Source organism: Anomaloglossus baeobatrachus, chromosome 5, assembly GCF_048569485.1.
Source record: "Anomaloglossus baeobatrachus isolate aAnoBae1 chromosome 5, aAnoBae1.hap1, whole genome shotgun sequence".
NCBI lineage: Eukaryota > Metazoa > Chordata > Amphibia > Anura > Aromobatidae > Anomaloglossus > Anomaloglossus baeobatrachus.
In genome coordinates, this window is record NC_134357.1 from 317,412,807 (window position 1) to 317,435,458 (window position 22,652).

At 46.2% G+C, this 22,652-nt stretch overlaps 1 protein-coding gene across 1 annotated transcript in view; it reads left to right on the forward strand.

Moving 5' to 3' along the window:
* SLC16A3 (solute carrier family 16 member 3) overlaps window positions 1–22,652 on the forward strand; it is a 75,045-nt gene that overhangs the window by 40,944 nt on the left and 11,449 nt on the right. Inside the window, exon 2 of the mRNA XM_075347522.1 lies at window positions 21,628–21,869. Within this exon, the coding sequence (XP_075203637.1) occupies window positions 21,647–21,869 (223 nt within the window). The 5' untranslated portion in view covers window positions 21,628–21,646. The remainder of the gene's footprint in view (window positions 1–21,627; window positions 21,870–22,652) is intronic.

Sequence of the window (22,652 nt, forward strand, 5' to 3'; positions counted from 1 at the left end):
GAGGTGATGTATGGGGAGAGAAATGATGAGGGGTGATGTATGGGGAGAGAAATGATGAGGGGTGATGTATGGGGAAAGAAATGATGAGGGATGATGTATGGGGAGAGAAATGATGAGGGATGATGTATGGGGAGAGAAATGATGAGGGGTGATGTATGGGGAGAAAAATGATGAGGGATGATGTATGGGGAAAGAAATGATGAGGGGTGATGTATGGGGAGAGAAATGATGAGGGACGATGTATGGGGAGAGAAATGATGAGGGGTGATGTATGGGGAAAGAAATGATGAGGGTTTATGTATGGGGAGAGAAATGATGAGGGACGATGTATGGGGAGAGAAATGATGAGGGGTGATGTATGGGGAGAGAAATGATGAGGGATGATGTATGGGGAGAGAAATGAGGGGTGATGTATGGGGAGAGAAATGATGAGGGATGATGTATGGGGAGAGAAATGATGAGGGATGATGTATGGGGAGAGAAATGATGAGAGGTGATGTATGGGGAGAGAAATGATGAGGGGTGATGTATGAGGAGAGAAATGATGAGGGGTGATGTATGGGGAAAGAAATGATGAGGGATGATGTATGGGGAGAGAAATGATGAGGGATGATGTATGGGGAGAGAAATGATGAGGGATGATGTATGGGGAGAGAAATGATGAGGGATGATGTATGGGGAGAGAAATGATGAGGGGTGATGTATAGGGAAAGAAATGATGAGGGGTGATGTATGGGGAGAGAAATGATGATGGGTGATGTATGGGGAGAGAAATGATGAGGGATGATGTATGGGGAGAGAAATGATGAGAGGTGATGTATGGGGAGAGAAATGATGAGGGATGATGTATGGGGAAAGAAATGATGAGGGATCATGTATGGGGAGAGAAATGATGAGGGATGATGTATGGGGAGAGAAATGATGAGGGGTGATGTATGGGGAGAGAAATGATGAGGGGTGATGTATGGGGAGAGAAATGATGAGGGGTGATGTATGGGGAGAGAAATGATGAGGGGTGATGTATGGGGAGAGAAATGATGAGGGATGATGTATGGGGAGAGAAATGATGAGGGACGATGTATGGGGAGAGAAATGATGAGGGGTGATGTATGGGGAGAGAAATGATGAGGGGTGATGTATAGGGAAAGAAATGAGGGGTGATGTATGGGGAAAGAAATGATGAGGGATGATGTATGGGGAGAGAAATGATGAGGGATGATGTATGGGGAGAGAAATGATGAGGGGTGATGTATGGGGAGAAAAATGATGAGGGATGATGTATGGGGAAAGAAATGATGAGGGGTGATGTATGGGGAGAGAAATGATGAGGGACGATGTATGGGGAGAGAAATGATGAGGGGTGATGTATGGGGAAAGAAATGATGAGGGTTTATGTATGGGGAGAGAAATGATGAGGGACGATGTATGGGGAGAGAAATGATGAGGGGTGATGTATGGGGAGAGAAATGATGAGGGATGATGTATGGGGAGAGAAATGAGGGGTGATGTATGGGGAGAGAAATGATGAGGGATGATGTATGGGGAGAGAAATGATGAGGGATGATGTATGGGGAGAGAAATGATGAGAGGTGATGTATGGGGAGAGAAATGATGAGGGATGATGTATGGGGAGAGAAATGATGAGGGATGATGTATGGGGAGAGAAATGATGAGGGATGATGTATGGGGAGAGAAATGATGAGGGGTGATGTATAGGGAAAGAAATGATGAGGGGTGATGTATGGGGAGAGAAATGATGATGGGTGATGTATGGGGAGAGAAATGATGAGGGATGATGTATGGGGAGAGAAATGATGAGAGGTGATGTATGGGGAGAGAAATGATGAGGGATGATGTATGGGGAAAGAAATGATGAGGGATCATGTATGGGGAGAGAAATGATGAGGGATGATGTATGGGGAGAGAAATGATGAGGGGTGATGTATGGGGAGAGAAATGATGAGGGGTGATGTATGGGGAGAGAAATGATGAGGGGTGATGTATGGGGAGAGAAATGATGAGGGGTGATGTATGGGGAGAGAAATGATGAGGGGTGATGTATGGGGAAAGAAATGATGAGGGGTGATGTATGGGGAGAGAAATGATGAGGGATGATGTATGGGGAAAGAAATGATGAGGGATGATGTATGGGGAGAGAAATGATGAGGGATGATGTATGGGGAGAGAAATGATGAGGGATGATGTATGGGGAGAGAAATGATGAGGGATGATGTATGGGGAGAGAAATGATGAGGGGTGATGTATAGGGAAAGAAATGATGAGGGGTGATGTATGGGGAGAGAAATGATGATGGGTGATGTATGGGGAGAGAAATGATGAGGGATGATGTATGGGGAGAGAAATGATGAGAGGTGATGTATGGGGAGAGAAATGATGAGGGATGATGTATGGGGAAAGAAATGATGAGGGATCATGTATGGGGAGAGAAATGATGAGGGATGATGTATGGGGAGAGAAATGATGAGGGGTGATGTATGGGGAGAGAAATGATGAGGGGTGATGTATGGGGAGAGAAATGATGAGGGGTGATGTATGGGGAGAGAAATGATGAGGGGTGATGTATGGGGAGAGAAATGATGAGGGGTGATGTATGGGGAAAGAAATGATGAGGGGTGATGTATGGGGAGAGAAATGATGAGGGACGATGTATGGGAAAAGAAATGATGAGGGGTGATGTATGGGGAGAGAAATGATGAGGGGTGATGTATGGGGAGAGAAATGATGAGGGATGATGTATGGGGAAAGAAATGATGAGGGGTGATGTATGGGGAGAGAAATGATGAGGGACGATGTATGGGGAAAGAAATGATGAGGGGTGATGTATGGGGAGAGAAATGATGAGGGGTGATGTATGGGGAGAGAAATGATGAGGGACGATGTATGGGGAGAGAAATGATGAGGGGTGATGTATGGGGAGGGAAATGATGAGGGATGATGTATGGGGAGAGAAATGATGAGGGATGATGTATGGGGAGAGAAATGATGAGGGATGATGTATGGGGAGAGAAATGATGAGGGGTGATGTATAGGGAAAGAAATGATGAGGGGTGATGTATGGGGAGAGAAATGATGATGGGTGATGTATGGGGAGAGAAATGATGAGGGATGATGTATGGGGAGAGAAATGATGAGAGGTGATGTATGGGGAGAGAAATGATGAGGGATGATGTATGGGGAAAGAAATGATGAGGGATCATGTATGGGGAGAGAAATGATGAGGGATGATGTATGGGGAGAGAAATGATGAGGGGTGATGTATGGGGAGAGAAATGATGAGGGGTGATGTATGGGGAGAGAAATGATGAGGGGTGATGTATGGGGAGAGAAATGATGAGGGGTGATGTATGGGGAGAGAAATGATGAGGGATGATGTATGGGGAGAGAAATGATGAGGGACGATGTATGGGGAGAGAAATGATGAGGGGTGATGTATGGGGAGAGAAATGATGAGGGGTGATGTATAGGGAAAGAAATGAGGGGTGATGTATGGGGAAAGAAATGATGAGGGATGATGTATGGGGAGAGAAATGATGAGGGATGATGTATGGGGAGAGAAATGATGAGGGGTGATGTATGGGGAGAAAATGATGAGGGATGATGTATGGGGAAAGAAATGATGAGGGGTGATGTATGGGGAGAGAAATGATGAGGGACGATGTATGGGGAGAGAAATGATGAGGGGTGATGTATGGGGAAAGAAATGATGAGGGTTTATGTATGGGGAGAGAAATGATGAGGGACGATGTATGGGGAGAGAAATGATGAGGGGTGATGTATGGGGAGAGAAATGATGAGGGATGATGTATGGGGAGAGAAATGAGGGGTGATGTATGGGGAGAGAAATGATGAGGGATGATGTATGGGGAGAGAAATGATGAGGGATGATGTATGGGGAGAGAAATGATGAGAGGTGATGTATGGGGAGAGAAATGATGAGGGATGATGTATGGGGAGAGAAATGATGAGGGATGATGTATGGGGAGAGAAATGATGAGGGATGATGTATGGGGAGAGAAATGATGAGGGGTGATGTATAGGGAAAGAAATGATGAGGGGTGATGTATGGGGAGAGAAATGATGATGGGTGATGTATGGGGAGAGAAATGATGAGGGATGATGTATGGGGAGAGAAATGATGAGAGGTGATGTATGGGGAGAGAAATGATGAGGGATGATGTATGGGGAAAGAAATGATGAGGGATCATGTATGGGGAGAGAAATGATGAGGGATGATGTATGGGGAGAGAAATGATGAGGGGTGATGTATGGGGAGAGAAATGATGAGGGGTGATGTATGGGGAGAGAAATGATGAGGGGTGATGTATGGGGAGAGAAATGATGAGGGGTGATGTATGGGGAGAGAAATGATGAGGGGTGATGTATGGGGAAAGAAATGATGAGGGGTGATGTATGGGGAGAGAAATGATGAGGGATGATGTATGGGGAAAGAAATGATGAGGGATGATGTATGGGGAGAGAAATGATGAGGGATGATGTATGGGGAGAGAAATGATGAGGGATGATGTATGGGGAGAGAAATGATGAGGGATGATGTATGGGGAGAGAAATGATGAGGGGTGATGTATAGGGAAAGAAATGATGAGGGGTGATGTATGGGGAGAGAAATGATGATGGGTGATGTATGGGGAGAGAAATGATGAGGGATGATGTATGGGGAGAGAAATGATGAGAGGTGATGTATGGGGAGAGAAATGATGAGGGATGATGTATGGGGAAAGAAATGATGAGGGATCATGTATGGGGAGAGAAATGATGAGGGATGATGTATGGGGAGAGAAATGATGAGGGGTGATGTATGGGGAGAGAAATGATGAGGGGTGATGTATGGGGAGAGAAATGATGAGGGGTGATGTATGGGGAGAGAAATGATGAGGGGTGATGTATGGGGAGAGAAATGATGAGGGGTGATGTATGGGGAAAGAAATGATGAGGGGTGATGTATGGGGAGAGAAATGATGAGGGACGATGTATGGGAAAAGAAATGATGAGGGGTGATGTATGGGGAGAGAAATGATGAGGGGTGATGTATGGGGAGAGAAATGATGAGGGATGATGTATGGGGAAAGAAATGATGAGGGGTGATGTATGGGGAGAGAAATGATGAGGGACGATGTATGGGGAAAGAAATGATGAGGGGTGATGTATGGGGAGAGAAATGATGAGGGGTGATGTATGGGGAGAGAAATGATGAGGGACGATGTATGGGGAGAGAAATGATGAGGGGTGATGTATGGGGAGGGAAATGATGAGGGATGATGTATGGAGAAAGAAATGATGAGGGGTGATGTATGGGGAGAGAAATGACGAGGGATGATGTATGGGGAGAGAAATGATGAGGAGTGATGTATGGGGAAAGAAATGATGAGGGATGATGTATGGAGACAAAAATGATGAGGGATGATGTATGGAGAAAGAAATTATGAGGGATGATGTATGGGGGAGAGAAATGATGAGGGATGATGTATGGGGAGAGAAATGATGAGGGTTGATGTATGGGGAGAGATAGGATGCGGGATGATGTATGGGGAGAGGGAGGATGCGGGGTGATGTATGGGGAGAGACAGGATGTGGGGGGATGTATGGGGAGAGGGAGGATGCGGGGGGGATGTATGGGGAGAGGGAGGATGCGGGGGGGATGTATGGGGAGAGGGAGGGGTGACGTATATAGACATGGTATGGGGAGCAAATGGGAATGAAATTTTGAGGACACAGAATAAGGAGTGACATGGAATGAGGAGCAAGTGGGCAGAATGGAGAGTGAGGTGGAAAAGTATATGGACATGCAGGAGGTAGTGAGGAAGACAGTAAGGGATGAGAAAAATGTGAGGGGGCACAGAATAGAGATTGGGTAGTGGAGGGACATGGTATGGAGAGGGGGCAGAATTGGAGGACAGTGTGAGGCCATAGCGAGGAGGGGTGGGATGAGAGCGCACAGTTTAAAGACTGGGCAGTATAGGATGATACAGTGAGAGCACAGTGTGAAGAGTAGTATGGAAAGTAGAGGAAGTGTGTGGGGCATGTAAGATAAGAGGGGGCAGTGTGTGGGACATATTTTATGCAGAGAACACAGTGAGGGGCCATTATTTATTCTGGGGCACAGTGTAGGGCAGATATTTTTAAGTAGAAGTATTATAATCATTCTGCTATTTTAGGGGCATCGTGATGGGATGTGCTGCAGAAGACCGGAGAAGATGGAAATCTGCAGAGATGAGATGTGATTGTGAAAAGTCATCATGGCGTCAGGACAAGGTGAATAGAAAGAAACGACTCAGAGACAATATCATCTATAAGGTACCTGAATGTAAATGTTTACTTGTGATACTGACTGTGTGTCATCATTAGGCCTGGGTCCCACTTGCGCATTGCTTCTGATGTGAGCACAATGGGACCCCCACTGATCAGCTGTTCTTGGTGCAGGTGGCCGGAAATGCTTATTTCTGGATCTGCTCCGTCCTCTGATGGTGTCCGCGGCCGGGTACTGCACATCCGCCTCATTGATTTTAATAGGAGACTGCTGCCAATATCAGAAGACAGAGCAGATCCAGAACTGAGCACTTCCGGCCACCTGCCACCAATGGCATGGCACCTAGAATAGGCGATTGGCGGGGGTGCCAGGTGCCGGATCCCGACCAATCAGACATTGGTGACCTATCCTAAGGAAAGGTCTTCAGTGTTTAAGTAGTGGACAATCTCTTTAATAAAGTCTTGTGCCGTCTGACAAGTTAAGGGTTACGATGTTTTTATTTATATTGTTAGGAGCATTAAAGGGGTTGTCTAAGTTTGTGATGAGTCTGCAGTCACTCTGTTTGTCAATCTATATGACTGCAGACTTCTGAATTCTCACAGTGTGCACACTGCACGCTGTCAGGATTCTCTGATGCCGGCAGTGACAGTGGGATGTTATGAAGCTGCAAGTATGCGATTTACATAGATGTGGTCATGTGCTGAACAGACATGCTCAATGAAAATGAATTGACTGAGGACAAATCAAATCAGAATGTGGCCAGAAGTGTACAAATCTCATACTTGTGCTCACATGATTGTCCATTCCCGTCACTGGCACTGGAGAATCCTAAAAGTGTGCAGAGCATGCGTTGTAAGAATTCAGAAGCCTGAAGTCATGAATACAGTCACTGCAGACTTTCATCTCTAATCTGGACAATCCCTTTAATTACAAAATTAAGTAGTGTAGTATCCTCAGTTCTAACAGCGTGTAATATACCTACTGTCACAATTCAGCTCTGCTCGCTGGTCACCACATGGCCACTCCACTCATATGTGATTTTCATACTTGCATGTGACATATAGCTTTTCTTCATACGTTTCTCATTGAACATTGAGAGAATTATTAAGAGAAGCTCGTTACCACATGACTGTAAGTGCGCAAATCACATATGAGTGACTGGTTACATGACGACCACCCAAATTGCTTGGTGGGGGGAGCAAACTGAATTCTTGCCCCGGGTGCTGGAAAGCCTAGATACACCTCTGTCTCACATAATATGCTTACCTTCAGTATCTCATTTGATATGCTTACCTCACGCAGCAAGGGTATGTGCGCACGTTGCGTTCTGCCGTGACAAATATTCTGCAGCATTTTGGATACATTTTGAATGCAGAATGGATGCATTTTTGACAGTGCGTCCCCACTTGGCTCTGCTACATCCCCATAGAGCCGAGTGGGAACGCACTGTCTGTCTAGCTGGCTGCTAGACAGAGCCGCATGATCAGAATGCACTCGGATGAACTCTGCTTTCATTGTCATCGCTCGGCTCTGTGTGCCGCGGCCTGATTTGCGGTCACCGGTGAAGGACTCACCGGTGACCGCAAATCCTCTGAGTGACTGAAGTGAGCTGCGCGATCAGCTGTGCCATCACTCATGTTACCCGCGGCCAGCTGCAGTCCTCCGCCCGATCACCGCAAATCACCTGAGTGACAGCACTGTTGATCGCGGGGCTCACTTCAGTCACTCGGATGACTTGCTGTCACAGTTGGAGCACTCCAGCTATGGCCGCCCTCCATACATGGGTACATGGATGTGGTAGGAGTAGCGTACAGGGTTTACGGTGCTAAGTGTGGCTGAGGTACGACAAGTAATCTATTCCGAAAAAGGCCATGAAGCCTGCTATGCAATGGGATCATAAGGAAACTTCGTTATGGATGTGCCTGATGGCAACTCCTGCATCTCTGCCCTTTCGTGGAGGTTCTCCTTGGCGGCTCAGGAAAAGGAGTTTTGCTGACAATTTAATGAGGGACATTGTACATTCGGGGCACCGTGCTAGTTCAAGCATGAGTGTTGCGGTAGCGGGGGCAGTCATTGCCTTGCCAAGTGTTTTAAGCTGTGAGAGAGAAAGTCAGGTGAGGGTGTTGGAAAAACAGAAGACCCCTGTGAGGCTTGTGGTGATGCTTCCATTTTTAAGTAAATAGCCGGATTTGGAAGCAGCTGCACAACTTCGGTTTGGTTTACTAGAAGGCTTCAGGATCCCGTTTGATTCTGGGGCTCCTATTTTTCTGCCCGGCAATTTGAAGTCAGCGAGTGAGCGTCTGTGCCGCCCCCGTGCCAGCTGCCACTGCTGCTCGGATCCAGACCTTCAGGGGTGGTGGCTCGAGGGTCTCTGGACTCGGGGGTCTCGCGGACACGCCGAATAAAATGGGGGACATAGACGTACGGGCTAGGCCGTAATAAGTTTGCGACGCCACCCAAGGTGTGTGGTGAGGTGCGACACCACCGCTGCTGCTGCTACGGGGCTCCCGGGGGAGATGTTGTGCAGCAAGATGTTAAACCCTCCGTGGGCAGGGATGGTGGCCCCGGGACCCGATGGCTCTGGTTCAGGGGGAATGACGACTGCAGGGGGTGTTGGTGTACTCACTTTCAGTAAAACACACGAGTCTCTGGTAAACCAAGGTGGTGGTGGCCGATGCTGCTGCCAGTTGCTTTCGGGATCCCCCACCCGGCTGGTGGTCTCTATCTTTTTCCTGCACTGCTTTAAGTAAAAAAGACTTCTCAGTATGAAACGTAGGAGTCCGCTCACGGCTGGATGTGGCCTATGGAGCCTGTCTTGCTAAATTCTACTAAAAAGGGGGCTGAAAGCCCGTACTTACGAAGCGCTCACTGATATCCTAATCAGGCACGAATACTAATATTCTTTATAGCAAGATACTATTTATTTTAATAGCACATGAATAGTTAATGGTATAGGCATTTAGAACTATAGTCATAGAATCTTATACAATAACAGAAATATGCATCAACATTACCGTTTGTTGCAGCAATCCTTCTCATCGGAGGGATTCGATTTAATGATAAGGAAACAACAACCCGGCCTCTTGCATCACAGGAGCAGTGCGTACTTACACTTTAATGTCCTGGAAGGTTTCCCCTAACATTAAGCGAGTCCGGTGTAATTTTATAGGAAAACTTTGTAGGTTGTGTTTAAATGGTCACCAGCATGTGACAGCTGAGTCATGTTCATGTAACTTGACCACAAACTGCTGTGGGCACCAGCAGCTTCCTGCACATTTACTTGTACATCCTGCCAGTTGACAACTGACCGACCACAGTTGACCATAGTGTTAGTGAAATATTGCAATGAGCCGTAAATTTCATATGCAAGCTTCCTTACACCTGTCTTTAAGCCAACCACAAGTTTCCGGTAAGTGGAACTGTAAATGTTACTTCCTCATTATCTTATTCTTTGGTCATAGTGAAATTGGTTATCCAAAGGACATCTCTTTGATACTGAATTATTGATAGGTCAAATAATATCTGGGATCACTCCTATCTTTTGATTATGATCCCTATCTAATCACACATTCTTCAGTCATATCACATTGGTATCACAGAGCCGTGCCCGCAGACGCTGGCCCGTGGGATCTATGGGCCTTGGCGGTGACCTCTTATCCCTAATCAGTGGGCTGTTGTCTTCTATGAGGGACTTTGGGTGGGACAGGACCTCTAGTCCTGGCCTCAATTGGTTAATTAACCAGTTCCAGTAGGTTCTGGATCCTGGCTTCAGGGTCCGAGTACCCCCCTTTGTGCTACGGTTTCCGGGTCGGTTCCCCGTGTCGTTACTGGCGGGCTCCAACCCTGGCCCGGTCCACCTCTGTTCCACCGAGCTGTCTTCACGTCTCCTGTTGATGGAGACCGCCGTCTGCCTCCTAGCCAGAGGCACCAGGGCTCCTACCCTGGTATCTGTCAGTTTGCTTCAGGCCTGACACACAGGCCTGACCTCCACTCTCACTGAACTTTAAAACTGATCTGCTGCTTTTCCCGCCCCGGGCAGCCTAAACCCCTGGGTGGGCGTGCACCAACTGCCTGGCCACGCCCACTGGTGTGTCTATCTGTCCCTAAGGGGGGTGACTAGGGTTTAATGGTTGGCTGTGTGTTTCCTCTTGAGGGAAGGTGTTATGCAGGGGCCTATTTGTGACTACCTGGTTTTGCCAGGGCGTCACACGTCCAGGGGTAATGATGAAAAGCTAAGTAAGGTCGTGAAGCTAAGATGCATGGCGGATCCATTGAGGGACTGCTGTAGCCTAATTTGACAATTTTCCCTTTGGGGATTGTTCCTAAGCGGGAAGCTAATACATTTTGGCTTATACTTCACTTATCCTACCCAGCTGGGAACTTGGTTAATGATGGCATTTCTCCAGAATTATCGTCGGTGTTAAATGTGTCGTTTGATAGGGTGATGGATTTGGCAAGGAAAGCGGGGCAGGGGCCATGATGGCAATATCCAACATTTTGGCGGCTTTCCGGTGGCTTCCAGTGAATATTAATAGTCTTCATTTGTTGGGGTGTATGTGGGAGGGGGAATTTTACGTTGATCATTACATGACCATGGGTTGCTCCATCTCGTGCTCTTATTTTGAGGCTTTTAGGGTTTTTTTGTTGAATAGTTAGTATGACATGTGTAAGGCATTCCCTTGATATTCATTATTTGGACAACTTTGTTTGTGTTGGTCCATTGGGGTTCCGTGGTCTGTTCAATTCTACTGTTCACGTTAAAAAAGGTAGCTTCAGCATTTGGTATCCAATTGGCCCCAGACAAAACGGAGGGTCTAGATACAATTATGCATTTATTTGGCATAGAGATTGATATTATGGCATTGGCATGTAGGTGTAATTCAAGTCACCACTTACGGGTAGTACACACAGAAGAGTAGTCAGAAAATCCGGGGTCTGGTAACAGGAGGGCATGTATGGATACAGGGAGAAAACAGAGGGGTAATCAGTAGAGTTGAGCGAGTACCTAACTATTCGTACTTGCTATACTCATAACGAGTATTGTCTAATACTCGTGTATTCATTCCAAATAGCGTGTGCAATGCAAGTCAATGGGGAAAACTCGCAAAGTAACGAGTAACCCAAATGCCGAACTATTTGCTACTCACATGAATTGTATGGCATTTGGGTTACTCATTACTTTGCGAGCTTTCCCCATTGACTTGCTTTGTACACACTATTCGGAACAAATACGTGAGTATTATTCAGTATTCGTTATTAGTATAGCGAGTATGAATAGTTAGGTACTCGCTCAACTCTAGTAGTCAGGTAAATATCCAAGAATTCCAGGAAGGCATGTAGTAGATACAGGAAGTAGACTTAGACGTGGTGAGATAATGGTCCAAGGTAAAAGCCAGGCGGTCACGACAAGAACAGAGAGTGGGCAGAGAGAAGTAAAAAAAACAGTCCAGGGACAGAAAACAAAGATCAAAATTCTAGCAGAAAGACAGGCCAACAGCACAACAACTGAAACAGAATGTATGACTGGCAAGGTTCAGAGAGAGCATGCTCAGTAAATAAGCAGAGCAATTACCAGGATAATGAAAACACTTGAGAAATCAATAAACCTGCCAGCTCAGTAGTCCAGGAAAACACAGCAGAGCATCTCCTAGTGCAAAGTGCTCTGCACAGAGGAATCATGATACTGCCAGCTCAGTAGTTCAGAAAAACACAGCAGAGCATCTCCTAGTGTGCAAGATGCCCTGCACACAGGAATCTTGACAGTAGGCTTCCGGAAGATAAACTGGTTGATTTGCGGTTGTCAGTAGCTGCATTGAAGCGGCCCGAGAATGTCCATTTGAGGGTAGCACATGCTTTGCTGGGTAAGCTTAAATTTTGCTTGCTGTATTATGCCAATAAGTCAGGTGTTTTCCAGGTGTTTATCTGCGGCCATGGCAGGGAAGTCAACCCTGGCTGTCTTTGTTCACATAATCCAGAAATCAGGGCTGATCTGGAGGTTTGGGATTCATTTTTGGAAAATTACAATGGTCATACATTGTGGATGGAGAAGGTAGCATATAATAGTTATTTGCAGCCTTACAAGGATGGTACAGATTCTGCTGCTTTTGGTGTATTTTTTTTAAGGGCATTGGTGGACTGATTCGCAACAAGTAGCGAGCTTAGTGAGGAACTTGTCTTTGCTTGAAATCTTTCAAATTAAGTGGCACTTGAGATTTTGGGGGTCATAATGTGTTGGCAAAACGTGCTTTTATTGTGAAAATTTGCCGATGCTTCATATAATAAAGAAGTCATCTCAGTAGTAGTTTATTTGCGTTGTTTGTTCTCACGGCGTTTGCAAATGGAATGTGTATGTAGTAGATAGACATGTTTGAGGGGTCCAATGATGTGGCTGATGCACTTTGACAGGTTTCAAAACCTGGTACGGTGGGCGGACGAAGTGGGAGCAGAGTGTCCCAGCTGGATTTTGAAGCTGGTAACAGTGTAGTTGTTGGGTTAATTAGGCAAACGGTGACTAAGGCTACTTGGTACCAATACCGGAAGGTTTAGGAGGAACTGGGTTTGTCTTATAAGCATGTTTGTTTCTGCTACTGTCCTTCGTGTGTCGGGATTTTTTGTCCGGAAGATCGGTGTCAGCAGTGATCTTTAATCCACCCACGCCTGTTAACCGCGCAATTTAAATGTGCAGCAGCGGGAAAATCACCTTTTCCCGCTGCCATCGGAGGCTCGGTGACGCGATCATGGGGAGCCTATGGTTGGCATGATAGCGACGGGTCATGTGATCACTCCTGTTGCTATCATGACGTAGTTCTATTACAGATGGCAGTGCAGTGGCTGTAACAAGAGAGCAGCATTTCTGCTGACCAGAGTCCCTAGAGGGACTAGTAAAATAAAAAAAAGTTTTAAAAAATTTAAAATAATAAAAAAAAAACCCTAAAAGTTCAAGTAAAAGGTCAAGAAAATTAAAAGGTTAAAAAAAAAAAATATACACATATTTGGTATCGCCGCATTCAGAAATGCCCGATCTATCAAAATATAAAATCAATTAATCTGATGGGTAAACGGCGTAGTGGAAAAAAAGTCTCAAACACCAAAATTAAGTTTTTTGATTGTCGCAAACTTTGCACTTAATGCAATAACAGGCGATCAAAACGTAGCATCTGCGCAAAAATGGTACCGTTAAAAACATCAGCTGGACACGCAATAAAACAACCCGTCACTAAGCCCTATATCCTGAAAAATGAGAGCGCTACGGGTTGATAATGACGCAAACAGTATGCCAATTTTTTTAGCGAAAACGTCTGAATTTTTTTAACCCCTTATATAAAAGTAATCCTATACATGTTTTGTATCTACAAACTCGCACCGACCTGAGGCATCACACCCACACATCAGTTTTACCATATTGTAAACACTGTGAATAAAATACCCCCAAAACAATTGTCCAATCACACTTTTTTTTTTTGCAATTTTTTCCACCTTGGAATTTTTTTGCCGTTTTCTGGTACATTATGTGGTAAAACTTAAGGTTTCACTTAAAAGTACAACTCGTCCCGGAAAAAGCAAGCCCTAATATGGCAAGACTGACGGAAAAATAAAAAAGTTACGGTTCTCGGAAGAAGTGGATCAAAAAAAACAAAAACGGAAAATCGCTCAGGGTTGAAGAGGTTAATTATGGGATATTATTACCCTTGGGCTGGTGCATTCCAGCCATGTAAATGTATAAGGTTGTGGGGTTTGCTTTTGGACCAGACCGATCAGCTGTTTATTTACATATAACGTTTACCTTGTTTATAGTGTTCTGGGGGTGCCATTTTTGGGGCTGCTCTGTGTACCAATTGACCCAAGTCGCAGACAGTCTTGCGTTTTATTTTAGATACACCAGGTATGGTGGGGACCTTGATGAGTAATAGTCATACTACCAAATTCCTCCTTATCTTGTCATGTGATTGCACATAAATAATATAATTTTTATCTCAGGCAAGACACACAGCCATGGTGTGATTTGTACATTCACACATCAGTGAAAATCATGTATCCTATTAGAAAATCAATGGATGTACTATTCTAATCTGCTGTTAAAGATTACAGTAGGATGTACTCTGTGGGTCTGATTGTTGATAAAAAATGGGGCACCACACCAACATTCACGGTTGTGTGAAAACACCCTAAGGCTCTGTGCGCACTGGGAAATGGAATTTTCTTGTGAAAATTCCGCATGCTCTCAAAGATTACCGCACCCGCGGTAAAAAAACGCGGGAAACCGCACCCGAAAACCGCATGTGGTTTGCCGCGGTTTGCCGCGGTTTTACCGCGGTATTATTCGCGGTATTGCCGCGGTTTTGCCGCGTGCGGGTTGGGATGTGCTTTATTGCATTCAATGCAATAAAGCACATTGAAAGAAAAAAAAAAAAAAAAAAAAAGTCATTTAATTCTGAGATAGTAGATAGATAGATAGATAGATAGATAGATAGATAGATAGATAAAGAGATAGAGGGATAGATAGAGGGATAGATAGATGACAGATCGCTGCATTTCCCACGGTCGGCAGTGAGTTCACATTACCGGCCGTGGGAAATGACCGGTAATTACCTCTGCTGTCTGCTGCATTCAGCGCTGTGTCTGACAGTCGCGGCTGGATGGAAGCAGCGCAGGACGTCAGAGCTGTGGATTACGCCGGAGCTTTGTTTGGGGGGGGGGTTAATAAAATGGTGAACGAGGCTTGTTGGTTTTATTTAAAATAAAGGATTTTTCTGTGTGTGTTTTTCACTTTACTTACGGGTTGATCATGTCAGCTGTCACATAGACGCTGCCATGATCAAGCCTGGGGTTAATGGCGGTGGTCCCCCATCACCATTAACCCCTTGTTATATTACCCTGACCGCCACTGCTACACGGCGGCAGGAAGAGCCGAGGACACTCCGGTAGTGCCGCATAATGCATGCGACAGTGCCGGGGCAGCTGCGGCTGATATTCTCGGCTGCCGGAGGGGGAGTGAGGCGGGGGACATTATCCCTGCCCCTCTCCCTCCCCAGCCTGAGAATACCGGGCCGCCGCTGTGTGCTTACCTCGGCTGGACGGTGAATATGCAGCGGAGCCCACGTTCTTTGTTTTCTATATTTCCGTTTTCTTTCTATGTGTGTTCTATGTGTCGGTGTCTGTGTTCTATGTGTCTGTGATGTCTGTGTGTGTGTGATCTGTGTGTGTTTACTCTGCACGGCTTCCTCTTCCTGTCATAATGACATCACTTCCCTGCAAAACCGCAAGCAAGTGATGTACATTACCGGAGGTAAACCGCAAAATACCGCAGGGAATAACGCAGGAAAACGCAGTGAACCGCACAGAATTTGCTGCCTGCGTTATTCCCTGCGGGATTTCACGATTACATTGGAGTCAATGGAGTGAAATCCCGCAGCGATGTGCGGAAAAGAAGTGACATGCACTTGTTTTTGCTGCGGGATTCCCGCAGCAAAACATGCAGCTGTCAAATTCCGCCCAGTGCGCACAGGATTTTTTTTCTCCATAGGATTTGCTGGTGATTCACTGCAGAGATGTTATGAACATTTTCTGCAGCGAAACATGCAGCAAATCCGCGAAAAATCCGTGGCAAAATCCGGTAAGTGCGCACATAGCCTTAGTGCTTGTGCGCACGTTGCGTCGTGTCACTGCAGAAAATTCTGCAGTGATTTGACAGTTCTTGTACGATTCAAATCGCTGCAGAAATGCTGTGCCATGGATGCAGTGTTTCAGCAGAAAAAATGCCGATTTCATGCGCTCGGGATGCTGGCTCTCCCATAGACAGAGTGGGAGCTGCATCCAAAGTGCACGAAAGAAGTGACATGCTGCTTTTTTGAACGCAGAGATTTTGTCAAATTTTTTACACTCAAATTGCTGCATTCAAAAAAGCATCGTGCGCACGGATTATGCACAATCTTCATAGATTGTGCTGGGGACGCAGGACGCATGCATTTACGCTGCAGTGCTAAATACTGCGTAAATGCATGAAATTACGCAACGTGCGCACAAGCCCTTATAGTCAGGTGAAATGCTGGGCAAGCATATTGTTAGATTCAAGGATACCATGAGATCACTCGGCTGCCTGATATTGAACTAGAAGACTGCAATCCAGATGCGTCACACTCTGATTTGCCATGCTGGTGAAACCAGTCCACCTCAAGAGCTCCAATGACCCTACCAAAGATCCTCAGTGACCCTACCAAAGATCCTCAAAGACCCTACCAAAGATCCTCATTCCTGTGCTTAAACAGGTCCCAGACTATTATTTTTTTTTTGTGGGCCTAAAAACTAATATGCAGGTAGTGGCACAGATCACTCCAGCACATGATTTAGCGGCTTCCACTAACGTCACATCAGCAGAGCAGTGGCTTCTCATCTGCTCTGCTTTGTTGTCGAATCGTGAATGCCGACATCATGCCGATTGACAGCTTGCTCCCCAATACCTAACTACAGGGAAACAGCTGTCAATTAACATGACACTGGCAGTTACACCCCATCGACAGAACAGCTTGGATGAGGAAGAGCTGCTCTTCATGTGCAGCAGCGGAATCGCTGGCAGGAGCAGTAAGTGACCGCTCTGTGCCAGCACCAAGTAGAAAAGGCAGATAGATGCTTCTGTTAGTGTGCTGCCCCCATGTCAGCAGCCGGGCTGTTCGGATCCGGATCTGCAGTGGCTCAAGGGGCATCCAGACCCGGGGGTCGTGCGGCCATTCGAATTAAGGGGATATTTACAGGGGATGGTGTATTTACAGTTCGTGACGCCACCCGTGGTGTGTGGTAAGGTGGAGTACCGCCGCTGCAGCTGGGGAGTACCTAGTGGCGATGGAGTGGGCAGCCAGGTGTTTAACCCCTCCACGGGTAGGGGGGGAATGCCCCGGGACTCGGTGATGGTGACAGGGATGTGCCATTGGGGAGGTAAGAGTCACTTGCGTACTCACTCAGTCCATAAAGCTGACAACGACAACTTAGTAAACCAAAGTTCTTGACACCGCTGCCGCTGAAAGGGGAGCATGTTTGGGTCCCGTTTCTGCTGGTATTCCCTGATGATCTGTGACCTTTCCCTTGGCACCTTGTTCTCTTCTTAGTTGGCCCCTATAGCTTGAAACTAGTCGGGTCCCACTCCCCAGTGTGGCTAACTGAGGGAGCTTGCTTTCAGGGTTCACGCTTGGGATTTCCAGGACCGTTTTAGTGGAAAGTCCTATCCCCCTCGTTGCGCTAGAACCCCGATTTTGGGGCGGGTGGAGAGCAGATCTTGAAGGCTCCATTCTCGTTGGGTGAATTGTCAGGTTGCCTGAAGCTACTCCCTGACCTAGGGTCCACGTACCCCGTCGTGCCCTGGTCCCAGCCCAGTGATGGTACAAGGCCGCCGGCTGTCCTCCACGACAATACCGTGCCCCTTGTCATGATCCCCTGCAACCGGGGGTCCAGCTCCTACCAGGCCCAGACCAACGTCTGCTACCTAGTACCTCCAAGGAGACCAGCTCCTGACCTCGTCTCTCCTTCACTTCAACACTACACTGGCCTACTCCTGACACTCCTGACCTCCCCTTAACCAACCCTCCAAGTGGGCGACCCTATTCCACTCAGGCCGTCCACTGGTGGGTATGGTGCAGAGTGTTCCTAGGATTTTGATTAGCTGGTTTTGGCAATTTAACGCCCCTGACCTTGTCAGGCACCACTGAGTACTGCACCCATGCTGGGTCAGTACAACACAGGTAATCCAGAAGGCTGACCAGGGTGTGAACACACAGGCACATAGTAACCAGGTCTCCCACACTTACCTTTGAAGGGACCCCTGGGGAATCCAGGAGGGGACGTGGCCTCCATCTCCACTCAAGGGGTGTGGTAAAGAGGCTGGTTGCTAAGTTGCGGAGGCAGGCACAGAGGGGAGGGAGTAGTGAGCAGAGTCAGTTAGTGAAGCTCAGGAGGAGAGAGCAGTCGCAGAGAGAGAACCTGCAGGCTGTCACTAGTCGAACACCGCAGGTGTAGTGGTTGCTGGAGGGGGAGAACGGCCACCTTGCAGTGCCGCCTGAAAACCACCTAGGGCCGGAGTGCTAATAGGTGGCTGAGTAAGGGAACTGCCAGGTGGACCAGGCCCGCACGGGGTTACAGGGGCCCATTCAGTTGGCCTGCCAAACCTGCTGGTGAGGGCACTTTATGCCCTTCACCAAACCTACACAGAGTCCGGAGCCACGCAGCAATGAGAGGGCCCATATTGACAAGAGGCAAGCAGCCGGAGTTACTTGGTTCAGGCTGCAAGCAAACGGGTCGAAAAGGGGAGAACAGGCGGAAGCAACTTCCCTGGGTGACCCCGTAGGACTTCAAGTCTGGGTCACCACAAAAACAAGAGGGCTAGGAAAGCGAGTCAGCAGCCACCCCTAAGTCAGCCTGAAGGAGCCTGGTTCCCCTCTTGGAGCATCACAGCATCGCCTGGGTTAACTCACCCCTGCCATCTGAAAGTGAGTAAAGACCCTGAAAGACTTTGCTGTTTGTGTGTGGGTTCTTCTGCGACCTATAGTACTACACACTTACACTGGGCCCTGGCGCCAGCTTCACTCTCGGGAGACCACAACAACTGACTGCATCTAACATCAGCCCCAGGCGTCCCCCTACTGCAGTGGCAGTCACCCCTAACCGCAAATACCGAGAGTGGCATCACAAATCCCCCATTGAAGTTAACCTACCTGTGACCAGAAGACTCCAAGCCCGTGGAGACCCTGCGGCGACCTGCACCAGAAGGTAATGCGGGGCTCCACAGCAACACAATTGGTTAGGGGCCCGTAACCAAGGAGGAGGTGGATATTGCACAGAAGGGCAGATTGCACAATACCCTGTGACGACCTAATAGGCCAGGACGTCACATTAGCAGCTACCTGCCAGTTAGGTTTTGAGGCTCATAGTAAAGAAAGAAAAAAATTAGTCATGGTCATGGATAAACCCTTTAACAGCTAAGCCTATTCACACCATTGCTTAACAGCTTTTGTTAATTAAAATAGTCCACAATAACTTGCTGCTCACTTCCACAAATCGCAGGATCAAAGTAATGACAATAGACTAAGCCAATTTAAATTGACTCTGATTTTAACTTTTTTTTAAATGTTGTGAAACATAAAAATGAAATCAGGGAACATCTATAAAATCCACTAAATCCCCAACTCAAGAATAGTTATCCTCCATCCAATTACACGATGGTATACGTACAAAAAGAAGATAACAGATAAACAGGGTAAGCAGTCACGTAAAATATCAAACAATTGTACAATGAGTAAAAAAGGATGGGCGAGAGAGAAACCGTTCTGTTATATCTCCTGATAAGAGAAAAAGGAAGAGCCAGTGTGACAGGAAGCGACATTTCTTCATAAACCTCGTGCAAATACTCATAACTCTTAATATGTGAAAGAACATGCCAAATTCCTTCAATATAACATGTATTCAATAACTACCATAGGAGTTGGGGGATCCGCTTTCTTCTTACAGTCTTGTTCCCCCTTCACTTAGTTCTCCAAGTTTGGGGGCTCATTCTCTCTGGTAACATTGATTGTGTCAAACAAGGGTTGACTGATCTGAGGGCCGATGCTGAATTCTTCTTCTGAGTTCAGTCTTCGTTCTGTACAGGATTTTTGGGGAATTTAGGATAGATTTTGTTGGGTATCTCTAGGGGGTCCATATGATGGATTGTGTTTCTGCTTTAGTCTCGGATTAGCTCTAGTGATGTGCTCCAGTGACTCATCAGTTAGGAGCGTTTGCCTCACCTCTGTGGCGGTACTTCAAGGCTCTTTATGGCCACTCCTGCCATCTTTCTGTGTTTCTCTGCCATGTCCTAGCATTTCTCCGAGGATCAGCATGGACTTCTTGCTGGCCATGAGTGAAAGGTGCCAAATAACTGTCTTAGACATTGAAGCTGGAGAACACAAGGGACCTACTATAAGTACAGACACCTTGGGCTACTTGTACTGTCACATGGGTAATAGGGCTCATATTACCTACTGCCCAGCACTGACAAGACCACCACCTTCCATAGACATGTTATTTCTGGTGCCATTTTGGACTTGCATGGTGGGCTAGCTGGCTGGTGTACTATGAGGGAAGCCACATGAGCAACCACCAATAAATATACATTTTATAACATATGATGTATGACAATAAAGTGTGTGTAATACAAAGTCTATATGAGAGGTTCCCATTTTGGCATGGGGATAAGCCTCTCTATGATGTCTATATGCCCTAACATATAGGTAGATCCTGCAGATTGTGGAAGAAGATCTGCTTCAAGATTTCTTAGAATTTGCTTGGCAGCAATGTCCTGGGTTCTATTAAAAGTTTTGGCAGCCGTAAATAAAACTTTACAGTTTATCTTCTTGTCTAGACCAGTATGAGTGGCACATAGCACTTGGTAGGGAGAAGTTTTCCTTTAACTGCAGATACAGGAATGGATAAATGCCAAGGTGCCTAGAAATGTCCTGCCGGTGGCTACATTTGTGTATAGTTTTCGAACTTCTTCATTACCTGTGTATAACCCCCCTTTAAAAAAAACAAAAAAACCAAGACATCTGGTCTTTGTATTGGCAAAACATGCTTTTAAAGGGGTTTTCCAGTCTTTGAAGAAAATTCTGCAGAATGCTGAATCATGCGCACTGTCACGATTCCCCTGTATTTCCCTTTCAAGTGGTGGTCATGTAACTGCAAATATGGGATTATTTTCTGTTGAAAAAAGCCATTTGAGACTAGTCAGTCCATGAGAGCAAATCACATAATTGCGATCAAGAGATCACTGACACGTACAGGGAAAACATGGGGAATCATGACAGTGTGTTTATTGTATACCATCTGTTACAATTTGACAGTGCAATCACTATGTGACTACAGATGTTTATTCTAAGATTGGGAAATTGCTTTAATCTCTACTTTATCGAGTATCTTTTGTGCTGTTTGCTTTTGTAGCTTAAGATTTATTTCCAAAAAAAAAATAACCCAAAGTTGCTAAAAAGCCTAAAAACATGGTACGTGCTGTTTAGTGATCGCCGCTGTGGTCTGATGAGCTGCTGGTATGAGTGTATGTATAGATGTGTATGTTTCTCACTCCAGGCCTTGTTTAGGATATGTCCACGTAAAGCTGATATGTTGCAGATAGTACTGCCTCTGCCACACATCATCCCATCCATGTAAACGTGGTTGTCCTCTCCATGTATTTCATATCTCGTACCGCTATGATACTGGGAATCGTCCACAGATATTAGATGGTACAAGGATGTAAAATGGTGGTTAGTAATTCAGGGCAATGACTAATCTGTATATAAGCACTAAATCTTCTCTCTTCTTCATTACAGGTGGACAGAAAAGGGCACCATGGGAGCGGTGGTTGTGGATGACAATCCGTCCAAAGTGAAGGCGCCGGATGGTGGTTGGGGATGGGCCGTTCTCTTTGGTTGTTTTGTCATCACTGGGTTTTCCTACGCTTTCCCTAAAGCAGTCAGTGTGTTCTTCAAGGAACTAATCAGGGAGTTTGGCATTGGTTACAGTGACACAGCATGGATCTCCTCTATCCTACTAGCTATGCTTTATGGAACAGGTAAGCACTCGCAGTGCTCTAAACCCCTTTTTTACTACAAGTTAGAATGAATGGTGGGAGACCCTGGAGTTTATTTCTAAGGAACACTTCTCACAAGAAAAAAAAAGTGCTTATTCAAAGCGGGAAATCCATTTAATCCCTTCCCGATGTGTGAGGTAAAAGTACAACATATGTACATATGTTAGATGTAGGCTTATGGAGTGGTCTCAGGAGCTGAGCCCCTTGCATACATGCCTGGTGTTGGCTATGTTATAAAGCCAACTCCTGTCTCCACCAATAATGATCAGAACTAGCTTATGTTGTTGTTATTTAACTACTTAAATGCCATTCTTAAAGGGAATCTGTCACCAGGTTTTTGCTCCCTCATCTGAGAGCAGCATAATGTATAGACAGAGACCGTGATTCCAGCCATGTGTCACTTACTGAGGTGTTTGCTATCATTTTGATAAAATCAATGTTTTCTCTGTTGCAGATCTAGCAGTTATACAGAGCTCATGAAGATGCTGGACTACCTGCAGCACGCCAAGTAGTCATCTAATGATAATCTACTGGTGATTAATCAGTGATTTTATCAAAACTGAACTAAGCAGCCCAGTATGTCACATATCACTGGAATCATGATCTCTGCCCCTACATTATGCTACTCTCAGATTAGGTGGCAAAAACCTGGTGACAGATTCCCTTTAATCAGAGACCAGCATTTAAGTGGTGCCATCACAACACATAACCATTCTGACTCCCATCAGATCTCACCCATTCTCCCGGTAAAGCAATTGTGTGGTG